A 27,121-nucleotide genomic window follows, 5' to 3' on the forward strand; every position below is an offset into this window, starting at 1 on the left:
AGACTCCAAGCTTGAACAAAGCACTCAGATGCCGCCTACATACTGTCTGCATTTTGCAGGAGGAAATCAAGTGCATACAGGGAAAATTTAGGCTTACGTAACTGGAGCGGATTAAGGTGCCCTGTTGCCCTTGTGCAACAAACCCACTTTGGAAAAAGAAACAGGACTTTTTTGCAGTTAGGAAAGTGACAGGGAAATGTATGGGATGGACAAATGACTAACGGGAAGCAAAACAGGAGGAGTGCAGAATAAGTGCTCATTATCATTTAACTGCCCTGCAAACAATCACAATGGATGCTTGACAAAGTCAAGATATAATCTGACTTCTGTGCAAGTTCTGCGTGAGGAAATTAGGGTGGCTGCTAAATTAGCAGGTCATCTGGAGAAGGCCAGAGGTGTTTCCCCTCCACCCAGCCCGAGGAGTCCTGAGGTCCATCAGTGAGAGTCAAGTTCAAAATAGTGACTGGAATTGGGGAGCCAGGCCCAAAAATGGTGGATCAGAGGGAGGTGTGTTACCTACAGCGCCCCATGGGCCACACGCTGCAATTATGTGCCTATATAAAGTATAAATTTGCAGCTAGGGGAGCAATTGTCTGCACCGGAAGTTGGTACTAAGCAAGCTGGTATAAGTTAAGACGGCAAAATGTTGCACCAGATCTAAACCCTCTCTCTCTCTGGTCCTGCCTCTGCCGTGCCTCCATCAGGGGCGTTCCAAGGGGGGGCGGGGGGCAGTCCGCCCCAGGTACCATTCCAAGTGGGGGTGAAAAATGCTGGGCCCCAATCAGCAGCACCCCCCAGGACACATGGCACGCCCCCTGGGACGTGCGCCGCTCTGGGTACCGGAGCACGTTGCTTCGCCTCTGGCCCCCATAACATCCCTTTTTTGAAACTTACACTGTCCTTGGCTCAGCCACCTTTAGCTCAGCAGGCTGAGCCAGGATGAGCAAGTTATACAGTGGTACCTTGGGTTACAGACGCTTCAGGTTACAAACACTTCAGGTTACAAACTCCACTAACCCGGAAGTAGTACCTCGGGTTAATAACTTTGCCCCAGGATGAGAACAGAAATAGTGCGCCAGTGGCGTGGCGGCAGTGGGAGGCCCCATTAGCTAAAGTGGTACCTCAGGTTAAGAATGGTTTCAGGTTAAGAACGGACCTCCAGAACAAATTAAGTTCGTAACCTGAGATACCACTGTACTCAACCTTTGGCTGAGCCAAGGCTGGGGTGCCGCCTGAGTCCTTCAAGCAGAGGACTGTCATCTGTGAAAGTAGAAAACATGGCTGGCATCATAAAACCTGGTTGTATGCCACAAACAGTGTAGGTGACAGGACCATGGAAATGGGGATAGTTTGGGTGGGAATAGGATGAGCTCTCTCATTGACACCATGGCTAGACCTTTCCCCTCAGACACTGGGTTGCCAGCCAATCAGGGTGCTTTGGGGAACTGGCGGGGCTTGCATCCTATTGGCAGAAACCATCGTGATGGCTATGTGTGACAATGCAGCTAATGTTTGAAAATCAAGCTGCTCTTAAAACTGAGGACCAGGAGGTGATAAAAGATAGAAACATAGCAAGCCGGTCTGTTGTAGCTCAGTATTATCAACAATACTGGCAGTGCTTCTCCAGGATTTCAGACAAGGGTCTCTCCCAGCCTTACCTACTGCTGCCAGGGATTGAAACTGGGACCTTCTGCATGCAAAACATGTCCTCCACCACTCAGCCCAAGCCCAGGCCCATCCTTGAAGACTCAGAATTCATCCCGGAAAAACAATGTTGTTAAAATCCTGCCTAGCATTAAGAACTAAGGGTGTGTTCAACTTTGGCTCACTTGGAGAAGCCAATAACTGGCAGTACAGGCAGAATGAACACACGCCCTTCTTGCCTCAAAGGCGAGAGGATGAGAAGGAAGAAGAAAAGACATGGTCTTCATCCCACGCTCCACTGTGGAACAAACAGGCTGGGCTGGGCCACAAAGGGAACCGGCATCCTTAATTAAGCACTCTTTAATTAAGGAAAGAATTCTAGCATCAACTGAAACTTGGGACTGTTAGTTGAGTTGTCCTCTACCACCTCTCAGGGAGGCAAGGTGGTGACTCACAAGGAGAACAGACTTTTGCCAGAGTGACTGAAACTCAGCCAAAATTGTTTTGTTAAGAAAGAAAGAAAGAAAGAAAGAAAGCTAGCTCAGTGGCAAGTAGGGATAGGTAAGAAATTCAATTCAGTCCACAGTTAAAGGTGAACCTACCAGATCTGTACTTTCTGAAACAAGACGTGTAATACAGTCATCCTTCCAAATTAATATTTCTCTGAAATTTGCCGTGCAGTTCTCTAGCAAAGCAGTGTGCACAAAATTGCATATACTGGGGTAGTGTGTGCATAAGAATGTATATAGCAATGAGGATTGTAGACAGAAATGCATTACCCTGGGGAAATTTGCATTGCAAAATTTGTAATTTAGGCAAAATCAGATACCAAAAGAATGTACCTGTTAGGAGAAATGCTAGCAAATTTTCATGAAAGAGAAGCTCTAGCCCATCACTAGAGACAATTAAAAGAATGTTTTAAAATGACTTATTTTCAAAATTCTAATCAGAAATCTGAATTTTTCAAATGCAGTTTTTGAGAATCACTTTTAAAATAAGACTCTCACCCTTATCAAGCAAGACTTGCCTTTATGTAGGAGGAGTCTTCCACTAGGGATAGAGAAGTTCAATTTAAAGGTGAACATTCCAAATTAGCACTTTCCAACCAAAACACATCCATTCACTGAAATTTTTGCTCTTCTCTGAATTTTGCAATGTAGTACTCTAGCCAAGTAATTTGTACCAAACTAGCATATGCCAGGCTAAATGCATATATTCATGAAATAGCATACAAAAATGCATCATATAAGAGGAAAGTATGTGCAAAAATGTATATATTAGTCCAAACTGCTACAAATGCATGTTTATTGGGAGAAATTCACACTAAAATGCAGATGAATTTTCATGAAGATTATTTCAACTAAAATGTACAAATTGCTGCAGATATATGGAAAACTGAATGTAAGATTGGAAATATGAGATACTGAGAGAGCCAAAATTGGCAGATCCCTCCATTCCTACCTTCCACACATTGTGGGTGTAGATGCAGATTATGAATCTTTCTGAATTAACTGGCTGGCTGCACATTCCAACACAGGTGAGGAGTTTTTGTTTCTTGATTTGATTCATACCCCACCTTTGGCAGCTCCCCAAGACCAGCTGGCAGAAAGTTAAGTGTTACAATAAAAACACACAAATGGAGCTGGATGCCTTGGTACAGCAGGGAGGAACCAAAGTTCATGGCGAAGGGAAAGCAAAATGTCATAAAACAGTGAGTATGTTTTTGGGTTCTCCATAACATTCTTCCAGGTAGATGTCAAACAAGACTGAACGAGGAAGGGGAAAAGTTGACTGATGTTGAAACTATAGAATCTTGCCTTCCCCAACCTGGTGCCCTCCAGATGTTCTGGACTATGAAACACATCATCCTTGACCACTGGCCGTGTTGGCTGAAGCTGATGGGAGTTTCAAAACATATTGAATGTACCAGGTTGGGGCAGGCTGATTTAAACACAGTTGTAAGATAGAATGTGGGAGGGGATAGCAGACTTGAACAATTAGACTCAAGTATGATCTATTTCAACAATTTAGATACTGTTTAACAACTCAGTCTCTAGGCTGTGTGCAGTAAGGTTTAAAAGCTACAATAAAATTAAGTTTAAAATAACCATAAAACCAGCTCCGCTAAGTACTGAGCAAGTTTCACGTTGCATCTAGGACCTCCCCAAAGGTTGCTGTGACCAAGAAACATACAAATGTTAAATTTTTGAAAATTTAAAATCCAGATGTTACTGGAGACAGCCCCACCCTTAGGCAAAATACAGTTTCCTTCGTGAAAAAGAGAAGGAGAGAGAAGCTGCACAGTTTTTATATTAACAAAGCAAGAGGTTAATTTTAGGTGGTGTATTTGGAAAAATAAGGCAAACCATACTGAGTAGCATTATCTAGTAGTTGAAGGGAATGTAGCCTTAAAAACAACAACCAAATAACAGCAGCAGCAACAGCAGCAAACCAAAGCATCACAATATAAAAGATGCAGGTAGGTAGCCGTGTTGGTCTGACACAGTCGAAATAAATTAAAAAATTGCCCAGTGGCACCTTAATATAAAAGATGGTTGTCGGCATTTGCAGACACTGCTTGTTAGATGTGAATGGTTCCCCAGTACCCAAGTGAGATTGGGCCATCATCTTTAGCTGATTAATTGATTTCAATAATTGCTGAAAATATTGGGATATATATGCAATGCAAAAGTTCCCAGCCCCTATTGAAACTCCAGAAACTGGAGGTGTCTGTGAGGAGGTCTTTCCTCAGGGCAGTTTATGGTGCCTTTGGTGCCGCTCATGCAGGCATGCGTCTGCTCAACATTTAATTGGAATTTACCATTTCGGTGGAAAATTCAATTTTTTAAAAAAATATTAAAAAACGGTAAATTTGGATTAAAATGGGGATCATATGGGACAGTAGTTTGATTAGGATAATGCCTTGTGGATGCTGTGGAAACCTCACATGGATGAGTAGCACCACGTCCACCATGAACTACCACAGAAATTACTCTTGAACTGTTTGGAAAATATCTAATTGTGATTTACAGAAATATTGCAAGCCTGCTTTGGAGTTCCCTTGAACTCTTCTTCAGCCTAAGGTAGGGATGGGCAACCAAATGCAGCCTTCCAAGCCTATCCAGCCATCAGGAGCCTCACCACGCCCCCTAGTGCTGGCCCTGATTCGCACCCTCCTTGAATGCAAAATGTGTCCTTGAATTGTGATAATGTCTCTTGCTTCCATGGGTGGAGGATAGAGAGGGGTGTGAGAGAGTGTGTGGAACTGAGCCTACTGTACAGAGGTAAAATTTGCCTGCATTGCTCCACCCACATTTGCCTCTGACCACACCCATTCATGACATGTGGGCCCCCCCAAAAGGAATTGCAGCCTTTGAGCTGAAAACTGTTCCTCACCCCTTGAGCATAGCGCTGGACTAGGACCTCCAAGCCCCCTTCTGTAGCTGTGTGGTTGTTCCCTCTCCTTTATTGTCTCCTGTGCTTTGGGTCCTTGTTGGTTAGAGTTCCTAGAAAAATATTGTGTATACCCTGATGGTGCAATCTCAATACTAAGACAAAAAAAGAAAAGAATTGGCAGCTATGCTAATCTGTTCCCTCCCACATTCCATCATGATCTTCAAAGAGCAGCTGCCCTCGCACCTAGTCTGCAACTTGCCCTAACAGGCTTGTTTGACATACACCAACTTTAGAGAGTGTGGAATCCCAAAGAAAAGGGGGGAAAGGAAAGGGGCATTGTGTGTGCTAGGCTGTCCCACACCGCCTCTGGGTCCCGTATGCACTTTTGCAGCCCGATCAGCTGCAGAAAACCGGCTGAGCCGAAGCCTCTCTCTCTGCCACCCCCTTCACAACTCAGAAAGGATTCCTTTCTTCTTGCACAACCCAGGAGGCACCACACCCTTATTGCTCACACAAAAATAAGGCAGCTCCTTACAGTGCAATGAGCCCGGCTTTTTTGGCGCTTCCCTATGCAGGACGGGGAGAAAGTTTTATGGCATAAACCCTAAAGTTACGGGGTCCTGCCTCCAGGGAGACTTCCCAGCTTTTCTCTGGGCGAAGTCAGCAAGGAAGATCAAGGAAGATTCGGAGTTGGTAAGTAGAATTTAACTTTATACCGGAGGATCGAGGAAGTGGCACAGATTATTCTGAGTGAATAGCATCTGAACGAGGCATTTTCGTTGCTCTGGCTCCAATAACATCGTGGTTGTTAGATCTGCCTAGAAGAAATCTTCCAGACGGTTTGCCCAAGAACAAATCAAACCTGGTTGGCAATTCTGATTTTTTTAAATGTCTGTTATAAAGAAAGTGCCTACTACACCCTCTTATGCTTTTGTGTAAGTGGCTCGATGCACCTTAGAGACTGTTGGGGCTGAGAACTCTAAAGCGGGGGGGGCAGGGAGGTCTTTAGGACTTAAAAAAAGGAAGCATCTTTGTGGGGGATAGAAGGCTGACAGTTCTTTAATGGGGGCATGATCATTTGAAAGCACCTTTGGCTTCAGTAGGAAAAAGCTGGGCATGTGTTCAATCCTTCTGTTACGAGAGAGTGAGAAAGAAAGAAAAGACTTCACGATCCAAGAAGTAAATGCAATTGTATGCACAGTTTTTGGAAGCAAGTCTCGCTGCAGTCAACAGAATTCAGCCCCATGTAAAGGATCTGTCCTTTTTTAAAGTTACTGTTAGTGCGTGCTTCATGCTAGCTGCATTTTCAGGGGAAGCGTAACCATGTGGGGCCCCGATTCAGCGTGGGGCCTGTAGGCAGGGCTTAATCCTTTTCTCCCAGCACCAGTCTGCAGTCGACCCACCCACCCCCAGATGACTTTGGCCCCTAAGGAGATGCTTACTTCATATTTACACATTGATATTAGTGTCTCTAGGATTTGCGCCCTAAGGAGTAGATCACAGGTAGAGTCTCAGACCCGTCTTTGCTTACAAAGGAGGCTGGTGGTGAGAACCACTTAGGTCAGGGTCCCCAAACTAGCATCTGTGGGCACTGTGGTGCCCTTGGGCATCTGCCTTAGTGCCCGCCTCCTGGCTCTCCCCGGTGTTATTATTACTGCTGTTGTTAGTAAAAATAACTTTTAAATGAGGAGTTTGGCTTTTGGGGATTGCCGTTTGTGAGGGCTGACTGGCTATTTTGCCTGTATCTTATCTGTTGAGGGTTGTTTTTTGTATCTCGGAGGGTTTTCCTCTGGGAAATGGGCGTTTTGTGGTGCTCATGATAGCTTTCCAAATGTGCCCTCAGCCCCCCAAAAAAGATTAGAGACCCCGATATAGGGGATGGGTTGAAAATAAAAGGCACTGATGGAGCCATCAAATGGCCCTTTGGCATTCCCCAGAAGGCTAGGCCTTTGAAATAAAAGGGCCTTAATAAAGTTCTAGGAAACGGAGGGTTTGAAACAAAAGACATCTGTTAACCCTGAGAGATTCCGACATTACTGAGGGGAAGAATGGGTGAGATTATGAGGAAGTCTATTATCACCAGATGTTTAGGAAAGGTAGAATGACAGAGGGCTGGGTCAGGCCAGCAGCAGAGAGAAGTGTCATGGCTGAGGTGGCACTAAGGACAGGTGTTTGAATGGTGACTTTTCAAAGTGTTGGCCCTAGAAAAGGGATGGGGGGCAAGTGGGTTTTGCTATAGGCAGCACTGGAACACAGGGAGCTGCCGTATACCAAGTCAGATAACTGGTCCATCTAGCTCAATACTCTCTACACTGGCTGGCAGCCACTCTCCAGGGTTTTGGACAGTGAGTCTTTCCCAGCCCTACCTCTTATAGACACTGCTGGAACACAGGAACACAAAAGGTGCCTTATATAGAGTTGGCTCATTTGTCCATCTAGCTCAATATTGCTTACACTGACTGGCAGCAGCTCATCAGGGTCTCTCTCACTCCTACCTGGAGATGCCAGGGATTGAATCTGGGACCTTTTGCATGTATAGCACATGCTCTACCATTGAGCCACAGCCCTTTCCATATAGCTCAGTTGTCCAGGGTTTCAGGCAGGAGTCTTTCCCAGCGCTACCTAGAGATGTTGGCAATTGGGCCTTCTGCACAAAAAGCACAACCTGTACTACTAAGCTGTGTCCCCTCCCTTTGTGTTTGTTCACAAGGCTTGACTAGTGAGCCCGTTCACACATGCAGCTCATCCTGTGATGTGGCAGCCCTCAAGTGATGAGTGCACACAGGGGAACCAGCCACAATTTACTTTCGCAGTTGGTATCAGTTACAGCCCCTGACTTTAAGCCTTAATCCCAAACTTGTGCAACATTAGCAATTTGAGAAAGGCACTCTGCACATGCTCAAAGGCATTCTCTTAAGAACATAAGAAGAACCTGTTGCAGCAGGCCAATAGCCCATCCAGCCCAGCATCCCTCTCTCACAGTGACCAACCAGATGCCTTTGGGAAACCCAAAAGCAGGGCCCATGCACAAGAGCACTCTTCCTTCCTATGGTTTCCAGCAACTGGTTTTCAGAAGCATTCCTGCCTCTGAACATGAAGGCAGAGCATAGCCATCCTGGCTAGTAGCCATCAATAGCCCTCTCCTCCTCCATGAATTTGCTCAGTCCTCTTTTAAAGCCATTCAAGTTGCTGGCACATCACTGCCTCCAGTGGGAGCGAGTTCCATAGTCTAACTATGTGCTACATGAAGAAGCGTTTTCTGTCATCTGCCCTGAATCTTCCAACACTCAACTTCACTGAATGTCCATGAGTTCCATTGTTGTGAAAGAAGAAGAAAAACTTTTGTCTATCCCCTTTCTCCATGTCACACATAATTTTATACATTTCTACCATCACTCGCCTCTTCTTTATTATTTCACACAAGCAGGGGCTATGAGCCATAGCCCTTTGAGAATAAAAATTGGGATTAGACCAAAGGTCTCTCAAAGATCTCCTAGTCCAATACCCTGTTCTCAAGAGGGGCTTGCTAGATATCTCCAGGAATTGCACCAGCAGGCAAGATCTGGTATCCAAAGGTAATCTTCTGCCTATGGAGGTTCCATCTATGGATCACTGCTTACAGCTTTTAATAGACCTATTCTTTATAAAACTTCTTCTTCCTCCTCTTCCTCTTCTGCTTCTTCTTTTTGTAAGCCATCAGAACAAGCATTGTTCCAAATACTTCCCTTGCATGTTTGTGTGTGTGCTTTTAATCATTCTTCAGCAAATATTGAGAAAAGAAAGGGCATTCTAAAACTATCAAATAAGGCCCGTGTGTCCAGGGCATCATACTTACCAGCTCTGCTCTTGCCCTAGTGGAAAGTATTTTTGCCTGGCTGGAATTTGTCCATGAGAAGTGATAATGTCTCTTGCCCGTTTGAAGGGGGGGGGGTATTGTGCCGAAACCTCTTGCATACCCTCCAATATTATTCAGGGAAAAATATAGGGGCATCCTAAGGAAAAGTGGGACATTCCAGGATCAAATCAGAAACCAGGATAGCTTCTCTAAATCAGGGACGTCCATGGAAAATAGGGACAAGGTCTGTTCTAGTTTTACAAAGGTAAAAGCTGCATAACTGCCCTGCACACTTACCTTTGGCCCCATGCACCTCTGCCATGCAGCACCTAGAAGGTTGCCCACTAGGTAATGTGGCCTTTGGATTGAAAAAGATTCCCTACTGCTGTAATAAGCATGAAAAGATGGGGAGGCTGTTGACAGTGTGCCTGACAGCTGTTCATCAGTTTTGTTTTAAAGTATTTTTTAGGAAGGAATTCTAAAAGGCCCTCAGAAAGAGGCAGAAAAGTTGAAGCCTTTTTCCACAGTTTGAAGAAACTAGAGGACATGTTTTGGCACTAGTCAAAACTAATGGCTGTGATCACATCCTGTGACAATGAGTTCCATAAGTTAATTAGGTGATGCATGAAAACTTCCTACAGACAAGCAATCAGCATCATTAGGTAAAAGGGGATGGTGCAAAGGATGTTTGTCTCATGATCCAATCATTAATTTGCCCCTGTTCTGTTGCCCATGGCTGGCCTGGCTTGCTCACAGTCACCTGAAGAGATTTCATATTTAAATTCAGCTTCTGCCTGGCTGTAGGCCCACCCCAGTCTGGCTTAGGAGCCAAGCTCTTAGCTGCAAGCAAGTAGCACATTGGACCATGTCCAGATGGCTCTCACCACTACAAAGTATGGAAGTAGGCTCATGACTTGAGTTATCAATTTTGAAAACAAGAGCAATTAATTTACTTTATATTGTGTCAAGCCCAAGAAATACAGAAAAAGTGATTATTATAAATGGTATCCAACCAAGTCCTACTTAGAGTAGACCTATTGACATTAATGTTCCTTAGTCAGTCATGGTCATTAAGTTCAAGGGGTTTACTCTGAGCAAAACTAGGATTGGCTGCAACCCTAAATTTGTATACTGTATTTATTTTTTTCCACACGTTGTGTGTGTGTATGTGTTTGAAAAGCCTTTAATACTGCACAAGAACAACAAAGCAAGCTAAGGGTAACCTACGTGGTGCCCTCCTCGTTTTGCTAGAGCCCAACTCCCATCATCTGATGGCTGGGAATGATGTGAGTTGTAGTCCAGCAACATCTGGAGGGCACCATGTTGGCTCCCCCTGAAGTGAGCCATGAACTGAGAAGGTCTGGGTTCAAGTCTTACCTCAACCATGCATTTATCAGGTATCTTTTAAGCCAGCTCCTTTCTCCCTCAGTTACAGTTGCCCATCTGTGCTAAATTAGGTCTATCCTTAAATCAAACAGTGGGGCTAGGCCCATAGCCCTCCAAATGTTACTGGACTCCAACTCCCATCATCCCCACTCAATATGGTCAATAATAAAACATTAAGGGATCTGGAGTGTTCCACACCATCTGAAGGGCCACAGGGGCCCCCATCTCCCTTCTTTAAAGAGCAGTTGAAAGAGTCAGTGGCATAATTATTGTAAGCCTGCATTACTCAATTGTAAACTGGGTATGTTTTTAATGTTTGTGCAGCACCTAGGTATGTGGATGATTTATAAAGCTATTGGTGTTAATATAATCAAAGATATATTGAAGAATACTCAGAAAATGATAAATCTGTGCAAAGCATTGTGATTAATCATTTGAGGAAGAGTGAGGGTGATTTATCTTGGCTTTGGGGACTATGGGGTTGAACTGAATCCCATTGGTTACCTTTATCTATTTATAAAACATTCTAATTGCAAATTGCTCTTGCAAAAGTATAACAGACCTGCTAGCTGGGTAGACTATTATATCAGTTCCTGTCACATGGGAAAGAGGGGGCTGAGAGGGGCATAGCTTCCCTGAGTCTTTAGAACAAGCCTCTGGAGTGGGTCTGCAATCAGGTCTCCCAGATAAAATTCCATCTCTGTATCCGCTAGGCCAGACTTGTTGCTGAGTGCTAGGGCATCTGCTTTCATGCAGAAGGTCTACAGGTTGGGTTTGGGAATGTCCTCAAACTAAACCGTGGGGAAACACTGCCAGTCAGTGCAGACAGCAATGAGCTGCTAGATGGACCAATGGCTGACTCAGTACAAGGAAGTTTCCCCTGCTTCTAAGCCTATGAAATTTAGGGCTGCCATACGTCCAGATTTTCCCAGACATTACCAGGATTTCAAAGGTGGAATTGACATCCGGGGGAAATTTCCAAAAGGTGACACTTTGTTCTGGATCTTAGACAAGTCAATCGAAAAAAATGCTTTTTGGAAAGCTCAACAACTTTTGGGGTATCCTGGTTTTTACTTTTTGAAATATGGTGGCCCTAAGTTACTAGCCTGCTAAGAGGCAAATAGCCTGCTCTCTTTCTCTCCTCTGCAGCTAGCATGGGAGCACAGTTGCCTGGTGAAGAGGGGACAGAGCACTCTGTCCCTGGCATCAACCAGCTTGCTCGCCTGCATGAAATTCCTGATCACCTATGGCGGCCAGGCATAGCTGCCCTTGCCCAAACAGTGGGATGTGGTTAGCCAAATAGACATGGTTTGCAGATGGGTCCCCGGTGCTCCAGCAGTTAAGAAGTTAATGCCCCGCCCCCTTTCAGGCCTGAAGGTTAGATTATCAGCTCACCTGCAGTGCACTCGCTCACCAGCTAACTCCCATTTAAGTACTGCTTGGAATGCAGCAGCCAAAAGCACAGTAATGATGAACAAGCCTGTTTGCTCTGGGCAGGTTTTTGTGAGACCAGAAAACATGTCACGTGCATCCTGTTAAAGAAGCAGCTCTTTTTGAGCCCTCCCCCTCCCCCAGTCAAGATTTGAGGTGCAAGGTAATGATGGAGCAGCCTGATGCAAAAGAGGAGAGCACTCTAGATGAGGGAATTCCAGCAGGTGTAGCTCTGCATGCAAGTTGCACCTGCTGAAATGCCTTCAGCTACATTACTATTAAAGGGGGAGGCACCCATGTCCCACCCTAGGGGGTGCTGGGAGTTACTAAGCCTGTCTGTTTGCTTAGTTGCAGCAGTGCACTTAAGATTAAGCTATAAGCAGGGTCGGCGTTGCTTTACTAGCCCTGCTCCTGTGTTGTTAACAAAAACCTGAGATAACAGAAACTGAGTGGTTGAAGTTTCCCAACACCATCTATTCGCAGGCCAGGAAAACTTGACCTCATCCCATGTCTGCGTGTGCTGTTAAAAGCGAAGGGGAAAGGTACTTTTACACGTTGGCTGTCCTCAACTATGAGGCATTCCAAATATTACTGTTTTAAGACACAAGTATTAAGCTAGGCAGAGGAATGGTAGAAACCAAATAAAAGTGAGAATCTGCAGTATCAATGGATGGTAGGGGTGCCAACTTTTTGCACTAGCCCCTGCTCCTCTGCCGGCATCAGCAGCTGGATCAGCAGACTATGCTGGCAGATGACTGTGTTTCAAAAAGCAACAAACCCAGTGTTTGGGGCTACTAAGTTCCTGACTATTGGCCGTGTTTGCTGGGGCTCATGCGAGTTGTAGTAAGATGAATAAATAAATGTTGCAGGCATGGCATTGGGGAAGGCTGCTGTAAAAATATTCTTTGTTGATTTGTCCAGATCAAGGTGCTGTTTAAGGCTTAGAACCTTTGTTTTTCTGGTCATTTTGCAACCATACTGGACAAATGTCAGTGCTTCTCTGGAATTCAATCTAAGCAAGGCTTAAGCCTATTAAATGAGTCAGCAAGCAAAAGAAGAAGACTTCAGTGACCTTGTTTATATCTGTTTGTTTGGGTGGAAGTTGGTTACATTATTTTGCATGCAAACATTTCAGACCCAATGAGTAATGGTTATATAGTATTTGACAATACCTTAGCTGTTAATAAACTCTTGAGATTATATATTGGATGACTTCCAAAATCAAAACACTCAGGCAATGGAGGTAACCTTTAAAACAACCAACTGTTTGCTTTTACTGGAATATATACACCAAGGATGTAAACATGTCCTGACTCTAGGGTGGCCAGATGCAACAGAGGAGTGGGGCTGCTGTGTCTTTAATAGGTGTGTAAAGACATTCAGAGAAGGGACGCGGGTGGCGCTGTGGGTAAAACCTCAGCGCCTAGGACTTGCCAATCGCATGGTCGGCGGTTCGAATCCCCGTGGTGGGGTGTGCTCCCGTCATTCGGTCCCAGCGCCTGCCAACCTAGCAGTTCGAAAGCACCCCCCGGTGCAAGTAGATAAATAGGGACCGCTTACCAGCAGGAAGGTAAACGGCGTTCCGTGTGCTGCGCTGGCTCGCCAGATGCAGCTTGTCACGCTGGCCATGTGACCCGGAAGTGTCTGTGGACAGCGCTGGCTCCCGGCCTATAGAGTGAGATGAGCGCACAACCCTAGAGTCTGTCAAGACTGGCCCATACGGGCAGGGGTACCTTTACCTTTTTAAAGACATTCAGAAGGTGTTTCTTCTCCTGCAAATTAAAAATGCCCTCCTCCACAGAACTATTACAGGTCCAGTGGCCCTTTCCACTTTTGCATCTGACCACCTGACACAAACAAATCTAGAAGACGATGCTTTTCCTAGTGGTATTCCAATAGTGAAAGCTTTGACCATTCAGTTTCTGTGTCCAGCTGCTGTTAAAGGCACAGGAGCAGAAAGCCATCCTGGAATCACATAATGGAAATTAGTTAACATCCAGAGAACACTTTAGTCTCATCCAACCCCCTGCAATTCAGGAATCTCGCTCTTGCCCTCTATCTGACATACCTTGGGAGAAGCCCATTGCTTACATTATTTTCTTGGTATCCCAGGTAGAAGTCTAGCAAAACGGCAATTTACAACTTATGGGTGTCCCATTTAAGATAATTGTGCCTGCAGTGATGTGTCATAAGCAAGCCAACTTGATGTTACAAGTTAGCAAATCAAACTCCAGCAGTTGTGTAAATACCATTACTTAATCAGATGTACAAGCGGCTTCCTTAAACACACCTTTGCAAGTCATAGCACCCCAAAAAGCCTGAAACACCAAATTAAATGCCACACTTAAGCTTGATGCAGTAGCCACAATTATTTTTTAACCAATACCTTTGCACAGTCTTTGTGCATGTTATCTGCTTTTAACATGCACTTGCAATATTAACAGAAGCAAACAGAATTACAGCTAAGTTAGACATCCACATTTTATTTCAAGTGCCCATAAAAGACCCACTTTTCAGATCTCACAGGGTGTTATTACATACAGAAATTGTGCACTAATCTAATGAAGCAACTTTTACATATTTTACTAAAAGATCAGGAGTCTTGCTGCCTTAGTCTTCGAAAAGGTTTTCAATCAAATAAATGTGGTGTCAATAATGCCAAAGAAGACCCTTAAAATAACATAAACAAAATTCTTCCTGTCATGTTCTCTACCACTCTGATCCTGTCCTTCAGGAATAACTGCTCTGAACTCATTCTCTAGTCTCGCTGGATCGGCAGCCCAGCCCATGTGTTCTACATTACAGAAGACAGTCCATTCCTCCTGATGCCAGACAGTTGCCCCATCCAGTTGGCACCTCTCACCTTTGCACAGGAAATGCCTGCAAGAACTAAGAAACTCAGGGTCACATATTTATTGAGAGGGCATGTGTTGTAGGCAGGCACCCTTCTCCTTGTCTTTCAGGAATGAACCACCAAGACATAACCTTCCATGTACCTGTGCATTTAACCTGTGTGGTATTTCAGATGCAAATGACAGCTCATGGGGGGAATGTTACATAATTACCGGGATTGCAGCAGATATGGGGTTACCCACTTCTTCCCTTACTGCTGCCCAGACAAAAGTCCCTCCTTTGAAAATTCTGGCATATGCTAATTTATCACATTTAGAAGTCATGAACATAATATAAAGAGAAATGCAGTTCCATGGGCCTGTTGTCCAGGTAAGAACTGTTAAAATCCTTTTATATTTAATCTGATCTTGTACAAATACCATACACATAGAGAACTGCTTCAAATAGAGGATTGCCCACGGTAAAAGCAGAGTAAACAGCCACCTTAATTGCAGGGAAAATACCAAAATTTCCCTATTCTCAATATAGGCATAAAATTGTCTACTTTAGTTTCAAAATATGTACTTAAATGCATATGTTGATACGGTTAAGCTTGCCTTGACTTCTTGATAGGTCTTTGGTTGTGGTATGTTTCTTGAGATGGGGGGACTGGGAGCCTCTCGGTTGTGTAAAACATGGCAAAGCAGGATCTGATTTTGCAGCTCAGTGCGTAGGAAAAATGGCCATTCCTCAAAAAGAAATGTCTTATTTTCTCCTTATTAAAAGCATATGTTGGCAGGGCTTTCCCTACCCACATGTTTACTTTAACGAATGACTGCACGTTGTTTGCCACGACTGGCCTTGCTGTTATATAATAATAGACATATAAAATTGCAATGCAATAACACAATGTTTTAAAATGAACAGTAGAAATGCGCTTGGCAAAAAAAAAGCAAGTACACAACCCAAAGGACAAGTATCTAACTAGGGGTGGGGGAAGAATTTTGATTCCGTTCACATTTATTTAACTTATAATTTAATGAATAAATTTATATCCTACTCTTCCTCCCAAAGGAGCCCGGAGTAACAGGCAAACATATACAGTGGTACCTCGGGTTACAAACACTTCAGGTTACAGACTCCGCTAGCCCAGAAATAGTACTTCGAGTTAAGAACTTTGCTTCAGGATGAGAACAGAAATTGTGCTCCGGTAGCGTGGCAGCAGCAGGAGGCCTCATTAGCTAAAGTGGTGCTTCAGGTTAAGAACAGTTTCAGGTTAAGAACGGACCTCCGGAACCTGCCTGTTCTGAAACAATAAGTATTCCAAAGCACAGTCATTCAGTGAAATTCCCACTTCTCCGAATTTGCGTTGAAATTCCCCAGCTAAGTAATGTGTGTAAAAATGCATCTATTAAGGTAAAGTGTTCATTAAAATACTTGTACAGTTTATGGAAACAGCACCTTATTAGGATAAATTGCTTTGCAAAAGTGTGTACATTAGGAGAAATTTGCGCTGAAATTCTGATGGATTTTCATAAGGACCTTTTAAAAATCCAAACTGACCTGGAAATATGGAGGACTGAACTTAAGATGGCAAAGGTGAGAAACTGAGAGCAGCCGAAAGTGACAGGTTCTCCCATCCCTACATTTAACCCCCCATGGAATCTCGATGGAAAAAGAAGCTAGGGAACTAAGAGTTAAAAGGAAAGCTATTCCACCACTCTGGTGTGTTCCTTCCAGAGGGTAAAAAGCTAAGTGGGTGGATTGTGCACACCACTAGGGATGAAAGGGAAAGACTGGTTAGACAGCTGACTAAAATCTAATTAGGTTGCTTAAGGAAGAGCTACTGCTGTCCTGGAAAAACCTGACCTAGATGGGATGAGGGATGCATTTCGGATGCCCTTAACAGCAACCCCAATGCTTGCATTCTGCCACTGTATATGAGATTCTGACAAGTCAGAGGGAGCAAAACAAACAAGCTGGCTCACACCAAATCAGGCTATCTCGCTCAGTAGCATCCTCACTGACTGGCAGCAGCTCTCCAGGGTTTCAGAGATAAAACTCTCCCAGTGCTACTTGCAGATACCAGGGATTGAACCTAGGATCTTTTGCATGGGCTCTGCCTCTGAGCTACCACCCTTCCTCAAGCAATTACTCCGCCTTACACTGAGTCAGGTAGGGACGCGGGTGGCACTGTGGGTTAAACCACAGAGCCTAGGACTTTCCGATCAGAAGATCAGCGGTTTGAGTCCCCGCGACAGGGTGAGCTCCCATTGCTCGGTCCCTGCTCCTGCCAACCCAGCTGTTTGAAAGCACGTCAAAGTGCAAATAGATAAATAGGTACCACTCCAGCGGGAAGGTAAACGGCGTTTCCGTGCGCTGCTCTTGTTCGCCAGAAGCAGCTTAGTCATACTGGCCACATGACCCGGAAGCTGTACGCCAGCTCCCTCGGCCAATAAAGCGAGATGAGCGTGGCAACCCCAGAGTCAGCCATGACTGGATCTAATGGTCAGGAGTCCCTTTACCTTTACACTGAGTGAGACCGTTGGCAATATCACCAACACTTGACTGGCAGGGGCTCTCCAGGCAGGGGACATTCTCTGCCTGAATGTCCCCACCTGGAGATGTCCCCGATGGAACCCAAGACCTTGTGTTTACAAAGCACATGCTCTGTCACTGAGCTATGGGCCTTCCCAAGCACCTGAGAAGTACTAGGTCTGAATTTAAGAGGTCATTATTTGGCTGTGAGATTCTAATTCATGTCCATGGTACTTCATGGGGGCTGCATCTCGGTGGCTTGTGAATCCCAGACTGAGCAGCAGGTGCTAAATTCAAAACAGGGTGTGTCAAGCCAAAACCCTTGCTCCTACTTACCTATTTTCTGATTACGTCCTTGGCCTGTAAGTTAATTATTCTAAGGAAGTGCCAAGAAGCTACTGAGACTGTGAGTAAGCTAGAATTAATCAACTAAGAATTGTTGTTGCTTGTCTGCCAGCCCAGGTTAATAAATCTTGTGACATCAACACTTTCAGAAAGAGTAAATCTGTGTGCTTAATAAAGAGGCCTAGATAAATCCAGATTATGCTATTCACCTCTTCATGTTTCCATGAGAATTGCTGACAAATATGACCCATAACAGAATTTGGGTCAAAATCTAGCATTCCTCCATAACAGAAAAGTGTTCCAGAACTTTAGGTGTAATAAAGTAAATATTATACTTTGTAAAGATCTGAGACTATAAAACCCACAACAGTTCAGTTCAGCCCAAAACACGTGTGCACGAGCATTAGTGAAGCCTTGGAGGACTACAGAATCCATGAGGCAGTGTAACCCTAGAAGTGTAATTGTGGGGAATACTGTTCCATCCAATTAAAACCAGCCCCAGACACTGTCTGAGCATAACCATTCAGGTGACCTCCTCAATCCCCAGGTACGTATCGGAGTAGTCTAATCTGGAGTGTTGGGCAGTTCTGAAGTGTGTTTTATAGTTGAAATATTTTACTTTGAAATAAGTTACTTTGGGCTTTGTCAGTAGGTGGTATAAAATTGAATGGCTGGGCAGACGGAAAGTCTAATAGGTCTACTCCCTATGCAATTGAAGATATGGCAAGGTAAAGACAGATGGAGCAAAAAGCAGCATCTCACCAGCAAGAAAGTGTCTTTATTGTTTAGACCAGAAAGTAAATCCAGCCCAAAGACATCTATAAGGGACTAGGAGTATGGCCAGCCTTCTCTCTGGCCCACTGATGGAAGGAGACTTCCTCAGTTAGTCCCCTTGTAATGAATGCCCTTCCCTAGGCAGACAGCCTGCAGGTCCCAGAGCTGGCCCTACCCTTAGGCTGTGTGGCACGGATGCCTCAGGCAGCAGATACTGAGAGGCAGGGAGTAGCAGTGAGGAAGTGGAGGACAGATCTGTGTGGGCCGCATGGTCAGCCTGTCGTCTTCCCATTACCAGTGTTGAAAAAAGACCAAAGTGAAAGTTGGATCTGTTTCCATGCAAATAATGCAGGGATGAGTAACCTTTTTAAGCCCAAGGGTCAATTTCCTTTCTGGGAGGGGGGGCACGTTTGGCAGGGCCAGTGGCAAAAGTAAAAGTAGGTGAAGCAACAAATGTCAATGTTTGCTTTGTACAGTAGTCTAGCTTCTACACACACACCTCACCATCCTCCATTCAGGAGAGCAAAAGGTGTGATCATGGACACATTCCAGCCAGGGGAAAAAAATCAAGGAGGATGAGAAGCAGGGCTGGTGAGGGGCATGGCCTGGGTGAGGCACAGATAGAAGGGGCTCCTGGCCCTCAGGTTCCCCAGCACTGGAGTAATGGAAGGAGGAGCCATCTCATCCCTCACCTCAGAGAGCCAGCTCTGACAGGTCCCCTGAGTGCTTGAATAACCAGCCAGCCTGTTGCTGGTTACAAATGTATGGGGCGCCATCTTGAAGTGTTGAAATATTATTATTTTTTTACACACCGTTTCTTTTTTCTCTCTTTCCTCCCTTCCAGGCTCAAGTGAGCAGGACCTCCACAGACTTCCGTCACCATGGACTGGAAGACCCTACAGGGCCTGCTGAGCGGGGTGAACAAATACTCCACCGCTTTTGGGCGCATCTGGCTCTCCGTTGTCTTTGTCTTCCGAGTCCTGGTTTATGTGGTGGCTGCTGAGCGAGTGTGGGGGGATGAGCAGAAGGAGTTTGATTGCAACCACCGCCAGCCTGGATGCACCAACGTCTGCTTTGACCACTACTTCCCCATCTCCCACACCCGGCTGTGGGCCCTGCAGCTTATCTTTGTCACCTGCCCTTCACTGCTGGTTATAATGCACGTGGCCTACCGCGAGGACAGGGAGAGGAAAAACCGGTTAAAGAATGGAGAGAACTGCCCCAAACTCTACAGCGACACTGGCAAGAAACATGGTGGCCTCTGGTGGACTTATGTTCTCACCCTCTTCTTCAAGTTGGCTATCGAGATTGTCTTCCTCTACCTCCTGCATAGGATATGGGAGAGCTTTGACATGCCTAAGCTGGTCAAGTGCGATCTGAAGCCTTGCCCCAATGTAGTGGACTGCTACATCGCTCGGCCAACGGAGAAGAAGATTTTCACCTACTTCATGGTTGGGGCGTCTGCCTTCTGCATCGTCCTCATTGTCTGCGAGATTGTCTACCTCATCTGCAAGCGGGTGTTTCGCTCGATACAGAAGTGCCAGAAGAAGAAGAGGTCGCTCACCTACAGCAAGGCATCCACCTGCCAGTGCCATGCAAGACTGGACCAACCGCATTATGGGAAAGGGAAGCACACACAGGTGGAGGCCCTCAGAGCCTCCGCACCTAACCTGACTTTGATCTGAGGCAGCGTGAAAGGACAGATCCAAAATGGCCGGCTGCCATTTGGATTATTTCATTGCGACACACAAGTGGCTTTTGAGGAACATGGGGCAAGGAAGGGTGATTTGAAATGGAAGTCTTCCTTCTACATTGTGTGGCCACCAAAGTTTTCCACAAAGGGGAAGCACCGTCATGTTTTGTTGAGGCCTAAAGGCAAAGCCTCCTGGCCTGTTTACATGTTTTTACTAAACTGAAGACGCATGGTCAAAGCACGCACAACACAAGATGTTGACTTGTACAATCCCTGGAAGAAGTTGCAGCCCTTTAGATCCTAACATCTGCTCTTTCTCAGAAGAGATGATAATATGGGCAGTTGGCTAAGAGAGCCACATATGTGAAACATCTGTTATGGTCTTCAGAAAAATCCTAGCAACTAATGACTTATAGCTCTGATTCTTTCCTCTGACTCATTAAAATGTTTATAGAGTGTTGCAGAATCAACGGGGGGGGGGGGACTGTTTAGTTAATGCTGTCCAAAAACAAATGATGAGAAGGAAAGGTTGGTTTCAGCTCAACCTTTTCACCAAAATTTCACCTAAAGGAAATTCAAAGTTAATTTGGAGGTTTCACTTCAGGCAGAATAACTTAGCAATTTCAAGGAAAGCCAAGAAAAAAATTCAAGTTGGGGGGAGGCGTTTGCACCATCTATAGGTGTGTTTACATGACCAAAGGGGCACAGCCTTAGATATCTCTGTATAGTAGCTTTTTCCAGTCTGCTGCATTCCAGGTGTTGTTCAGTTCCCAGCCCCAAACACAATGGCCAATAATCAGGGATGGTGGGAGTTGTTGTTCAAGAACATCTGAAAAGCACCAGCTTTGGGAAAGCCTGCTGTAGGGGTTAGCCAAGAACAAATGCTTTCATGGTGTCCTGTTTACACCAGCCTCCTCAACCCTAGTGTCTCCAGATGCTGAGAGACTACAGCTCTCAACACCCCTGGTCATTGGCCATGTTTCCCAGGCCTAATGGGTGAGGAGGGCACATGATTGGGGAAAACTGGTTACACACTCCTTACCAGACCTTTCCCCAAAGGAAGGATTGTGCCCAGTGAAGTTCTGTGAGAATAATACAAGGACTCTGGTGCTTTCCAGAGAGGAAGCCATCTTCCTTCCTGGACCAGACTGAGGCACCCTGCAAAGAAGGCTTTATTCTGGTAGCGGTTGGACTTGCCCCTGAAATCCTGCCTAACATGACATTCCAAATTGGTTTGAGGGTTCTACTTTGATGGAAACCTCTGAGGACTTTCATCGGAAGCCAAAAAGAGTTGTAATATGCCTCATTGGTGGAGTGGACAGTTTGCTTAAGGCTGAAGCTTCAACCAGATTAGGTTGAAAGCAAATATCTAAATGAGATTAGAGGTTCCCCATATGCAAAAGAAACCATATAAGGGATTCTGAGGGTGTGGATGAACTAGAGCTGTTTCTCAGGTGGGCTTCCTATCTGTTTTGTAAAAGTTCTGTACTGCTCAGCAATTATAAGGTGATCATTTATGCACTACCAAAAAAAAAAAAAAAGGACGAAAGAATGAAGTGCTTTACATAAAATTTGCACATGTTAATGTATATATATACATGTAAAGGCACATTTGTAAATAATTGCTATACTTCAATTAGATATGCAATACATCCCATATAAGTGGGGAAGACCATGGCCAGGTAGCCTGTATGTTCCTGCTCAGCCTGCTGTCCAGGTACTGACTGTTGATGGGCAATTTCAAGACCCCTCCTGCTCTCCTGTCTTAGAGGTCTTTAAATTTAAACCAGACAACCCTTTAAACAGAGAGTGTCCTCTGGAAAGTAGGGCACATGGCCACCCTTATTTGGCAACATCTCACAGAGTGGGAGTTGTAGCACACTGGAGAGTTGTTTAGCTGAAGCAACTATTTACGTGAACGGGGTGTGAGGCAGAACTGACCTCATTCAACAAGCTGTGCAGGTTTGACATGGCGCTCTGGAGGGGCAAGGACTTTGCAAGGGAGAAAGAGGGGGCCGCTATTACAGAAAAGCACCCAACAATTAGGGGTTATCATTTCCCTCAGTAAAAAGCTATCATGCAGCACAATCCTGAGAATGTTTACTTAGAAGGGAAGATTGCTGAGTTCAGTGGGGCAATGTTAGAACTGATGGCTTGGACTGTGAGCTGGAAAATGCCTACTTCAAAAATCTCTTGTCCACCACAAGGAATCTTCCTTTCTCTCTCAGCCTCAGGCTTATGTCTACAAAATACCTGACAGGTGGGACTTCAGGGCCAAACAACATTACTCAGCTAATGCATATGAAGTTCTTTAATAATAAGGAAGAGGCAGATGAACATTTGCTCCAGTGTTCTGCTGCAAGAGTTATTCTGACCCATGGGAGTCCTTTAGCATCAGGTGAATTCAACATCCTTTGCTGTACCATCCTTGGGAACCCAACCTAAGGTTCTCAGGCTCAGTCAGAGCATCACCCCACCTAACTCAGTATTTCCTAGACTGACTTGAAGTGGCTGTCCATGGTTTCAGGCAAGGTGCTCTCCCAGACCTACCCAGAGATGTCAGGTATTGAACCTGGGACCCTCTGCGTGCAAATCTGATGCTCCGACACTGAGCTATGGTCCTTCTGTAGGTTTTTACCAGGATTTGCCAAGTTTGGACCTGCAGCCTTGCCTGTGCGTGCAAAATAGCCACACCATGGAGAAATCATCCTTCTCAGCAGGAGGTAGGATGGGCATGCAAAATTGCTTGGGTGCCGTCCTACAAGCTGCTGTGGGTTGCCCCATCTAACAATTTACTTGTGGGACAGGAGCTATCCTGACAAAATGACTTTCCACAGGGAGCTGACTCCTGCTGAGTCAGACTATTAGTCCATTTAGCCAAATGCTGTATGACTGACTGAAGGTTTCCAAAGATTGCAGGTAGGGATATTTCCCAGGCCTATTAAATGAGATTATTGTGCTGGAGACGCCCTGAGATCTTGCGCATGCAAAGCACGCACTCTGCTTCTTGTGGCAGAGTTGTGGCTGTCGCTCAAAGAGAGAGCCCCAGGGCTCTTGTGTGTCTGTCCTGGGATGGTCTTTAGACAAACCTGGTTTATTAGCGCCATGCTTTGACCATCCACACCAGTTGGCCAGTTGATCATGACAAGAGCAAAGAAATTAAGCCAGTGCACTTAATTGTCAGAAATCAAAGATTATTACGGTTCCAGGACAAAACAAAGCTGAAAAGCATTTTAATGCTGAACAATTGCCTCCATAGCAATCAAGCGCATCAGCATCCAGATATTTCTGGTGTAGCTTGACAGCTTCTCTTATGAATTCAACAAATTTCTCTGTGAGACCTTTCTTGTGGGTGACCTTTAATGAGGGCAGTCTTTAAAAAAAAATAATACTCCCACAATATTCACAACGGGGTAGGAAACTAGAATTCAGCAGGATAACACAGGAACTAATGGAAGAAAAGAAGAAGTAATAATTTCACTCACAGTTCTGAGTGCAGCTCAGATCTGAAACCTGCCATCCTCAGTAGACTAAATTCAATCAAAAAGAGACATTTTGCAGCAGCAGAAACGACGACAAAAGTTAGAAAGGTGGGGATTGAGCTGCTTCCATTGCAGATGGTGAGAAATGGTTGGAGATTTTCTCCACCCTCCAAGATTATTCAGTGGAATTTTCCCTCCAATTCTTCTGCTGGCAAGTAGGGCAGAGAACTTCAGAAGTCCCTTTTTCACTCAGCTCTAGGCCCCAGGGTCAGCAGATGGGAAAAGAGGAGAGGGATCCTGCAACCTTAATTGCTATGTAGAAGAGGAAATATCAACAGGTGTTTCTTCCCATTAAAGGTGCAGGAGCTGTGAGCCGTTTGTATCTGGCCACCTCACTAGACTTTGATGGAGGGGATTTAAGCAAGGGAAGGTTTTCATACCACTCACATCCAGTGATGGGGAGAAAACTTCACCTGCAAAATGTCTGCAAGTTTGGCTGCTGTTAAAGGTTCCAGCACAACCAGGAAGAAAAGCAAGTGATTTTTATGCTCTATTGCCCTGCAAATAGGGTAGGCAGCTGCAAAAGAAGACAGTGTTCCTGTACTCTTAATTTTTATGTATAAAGGGGACTTCAGCAAGCGTAGTATCTCATGCCAGGCACAGCAGCTGATAGTCCCTCGGTCATCCAGCTATTAAAGGTACAGGAGCCCAGTCCTCTGAAAACATGAGTTCCCATTCCAGGTATATGGGAGGGAAGGAGAACTAGCTACAAACTTGAAAATTAGAAAAAAGCTATTTGCTGCCTTTCAGCAGTAAATTAACCAGGTGCCAGGCTCTTATCTTTTGCTAATCTTGGCTGGGAGGTCAAGAGAGTGGCATGCTTATCGCTCTTTTCTCCAGGAAGTTATTTCTCTTTTCTGCTTTGAGCGAGTTCACCGGCAACCGAAAACAAAGAGAGTGTTGAGTGACAAGAGTCAGCTCTTCAAAGGAGAGGGCTTGACTTAAAAGGAGGCTGGGACTTCTCCCCGAAGGGGGTAAAAGTAACAACCATAAATCAATAGCGTTCAGCAAACATGTAATACAAAAGGGGGAGTGGAAGCTGGGGCGGAAAACCTCATGGAAGGGGCAACCAGAGCAGCCTTTGCAAGATTTGCAAAGGATCTCCCTTGCAGAGAGATACGGCTTGAGAATCAGAGCTGGGGGAGAAACTGGGTCTAGAGCAGAGTCTGCAAGAGCACCACACTAGATGACAGTGAAGCAGGCAAGAGAAGAGGGATTCAGGTCATACAACAGGCTCAAGGTAAATGTGTTCAGATGGAGCAGGAGGGTAAGCAGACTTAAAAGATGGCAGGGAGCTAGAGATGCAGTCCAGCTGTTCTAGGCCTTTTTTCAAGTTTGCTTTGTGTCAGGAACCCTTTCCTCACCAGTCTGTATCCTGGGGAATCGCCATGCGCCTGCCACTTCAGCTCTCTGCACATTGCAGGGCAGTCTGGGTGCACAATCAGGTGGGTGATGGTCGGTGGCTAGCCCCGCAGAGCTCCACTACCAAGTGCTCCATTGCAAGCGAAGATTGGTTGCGATGAGCATGCCATTTTTCATAGGAACGTAGCTACCGTTCTCAATCTCGCAATGTGAAAATCCCCAGTGCAGTGGTTTAGAGTGCAGGGAGAGCTGGGCTTGAATTCCCACTCAGCCATGAAGATGCATAACCTCAGGACAAGCACTCCCTTCCTCTCTGGGCACAACTGGCTGTTTATCAGGAAAAAATGGGACCACTGTCTTACTTACATCACCCAGGACAACTTAGAGGAAGAAGGATGGACTATAAGCTTGACCTGGAAACAGGAGGGAACTCAGAGGAAATTAATTGCAATGAAAGTGCTACAGACAAATCAAGAATTTGCGGGAATTCTTCCAGGGCCCAAACAGGTTTTAAGTGCCACTTCTTCCTTAATACTTCCCGTTCCAAGGGAAATCAGGAGGTCATGTTGTTACTTGTTCCACAGCATCTGCAGCACAGACAGACCTTTCTGGCCTTGCCCAGCATCCTGAGGGAAAGTCCCATTAGGGGCCCCTACGCAGGACCAACCAACCAGACTGGTATTTCGCAAGACTCAGCTCATCTCTTGCTCAGAGCCAAGCATATCAGTTCCTTTAAGTCACTGAACAAATATTTTATTTGCCTAGCAAACTGTGTAATGCGAAAGGTCAAATAAATGTTACTTTGTTTATACAGACACATGCTGAGTTCCTTACTTACAGATGATGGGGAGAGTATGGAGAGGGGAGAGGCAGAGCAGAAGGAATGGGGTAAAGCAAGAAGATGAGAAAGGAATAGGAGAGATCCTGGAGTCTTGAGTTCAAACTGTGGTTACCTGCAGTGGTCTGTTGAGCTATGGCATTCGGAATGTCAGCCACGAGGACTAGTGATGTTCTGAAAACTGGAGCAAGCTTTTGAAGTCCTGGGGACCTGAAGAAGAGTCATGCTGGATCAGAAGATCTCCAGCATGTGGCCTGCTGGATGGATACCTTTACGAAGCCCATCAGCAGAGTGGGAAGGTAACAGCCCACTGCTGTCATTATTCCTCACCAGTTGTGATTCAGAGGCAGGCTGCCTCCATTTTCTGAGCCACTGACAAATCCCTGTCTTTCCAAATGCAAGGTGGTTCTTTTAAAATGAGATTCAGCATGAGTGAGAAGTGAGTGAGAAGATTAAAGATTTTATTCTAAACAGCAAGCATTATATACATTACCAAGCAAGTAACTTCAATCTGCCACTTGGAAGCCCTCAAAAAGTGATGAAGCGACTTCCCCAGGTAGCCTTTGGTTTGCACGGCCCTGCATTCGATCAGTCCATGCATGAGCTTCTCAGAAACTATGCCCGACACCATCTGATTTATAGATAGATAGCCTGTTAGCCTACATGGCTTGCTCAACTGGCTACATACAGATTATTCATTAGCCACCTCTCCCAGTGCCCCACTGTGTGTCTAACATCAAAGAAGGTGAAGGTACCCAGCGCTATCACTTCCTTCCACAGATTAGGGCATTAAAGGCTCCTCTCAGCCATCAAAGAGCTGAACAAGAGATAGGGGGAAGCAAACAGAGGCAGGAAGGGTAACCAGGTTAGATCACTAACGCCTTGAAATACAATGTCTTCCGGATAGTTTGCCCATACAATCCCCATTAGAAGCAACCATAGATACAGGCAGTGAACACTCCAAAACTTTAGCTACACTTCCCTGATGCAGATGTCCTTGGTTTCTCTACTCAAAGCCAATGGATGCCTGGGGTAAATAGGGTGGTAGTCAACTTAGTTTTAATCAGAGTGTAATTAATCAGCATGACTAAGATGGATCCATTAATGTCAATGGGTCTACTCTATGCAAAATCTAGTTGACCTATAACCCATTGTTATAGCTGCTTGCTAGGGAGTTGCAGCAGTGGAAACTTACTGTGCCCACATGCAGCTCTAGTTGTCTTTTCTAGATCACATTCAATGGGTGGGCAGTGTAGTCAGGCACATGTACAATGTTTGGGTGGATGGGGTGCCTTTGGAAAGATAGTTTACAAGCCTTAGCAAAGCTGGACCCTCAACTTCCTAATATATGTAGAGTCGTTTCTGCCTAAGCATTTGCAGCTGGTGAGCTGGATGCTTAGGTTCCCCCAACCCTTGCAGGCCATTTCAGACAAGTGGAACCAGCCAGCCACCTATCAGTCACCTGATGCCAGGTGACAGGTTTTCGTTTGCCCAGGTGGTTTGAA

At 45.2% G+C, this 27,121-nt stretch overlaps 1 protein-coding gene across 1 annotated transcript; it reads left to right on the forward strand.

Moving 5' to 3' along the window:
• The first annotated feature begins 5,282 nt into the window (after positions 1-5,282).
• On the forward strand, positions 5,283-25,593 carry LOC309347345 (gap junction beta-3 protein-like). The gene is made up of 2 exons (XM_081871854.1): positions 5,283-5,733; positions 19,026-25,593. The coding sequence occupies exon 2, from the start codon at positions 19,063-19,065 to the stop codon at positions 19,864-19,866; it is 804 nt and encodes a 267-aa protein (XP_081727980.1). The 5' UTR covers positions 5,283-5,733; positions 19,026-19,062; the 3' UTR covers positions 19,867-25,593.
• The last annotated feature ends 1,528 nt before the right edge of the window (positions 25,594-27,121 follow it).

This window comes from Podarcis erhardii (genome assembly GCF_964252035.2).
Source record: "Podarcis erhardii genome assembly, chromosome: 7".
Taxonomy (NCBI): Eukaryota; Metazoa; Chordata; class Lepidosauria; order Squamata; family Lacertidae; genus Podarcis; species Podarcis erhardii.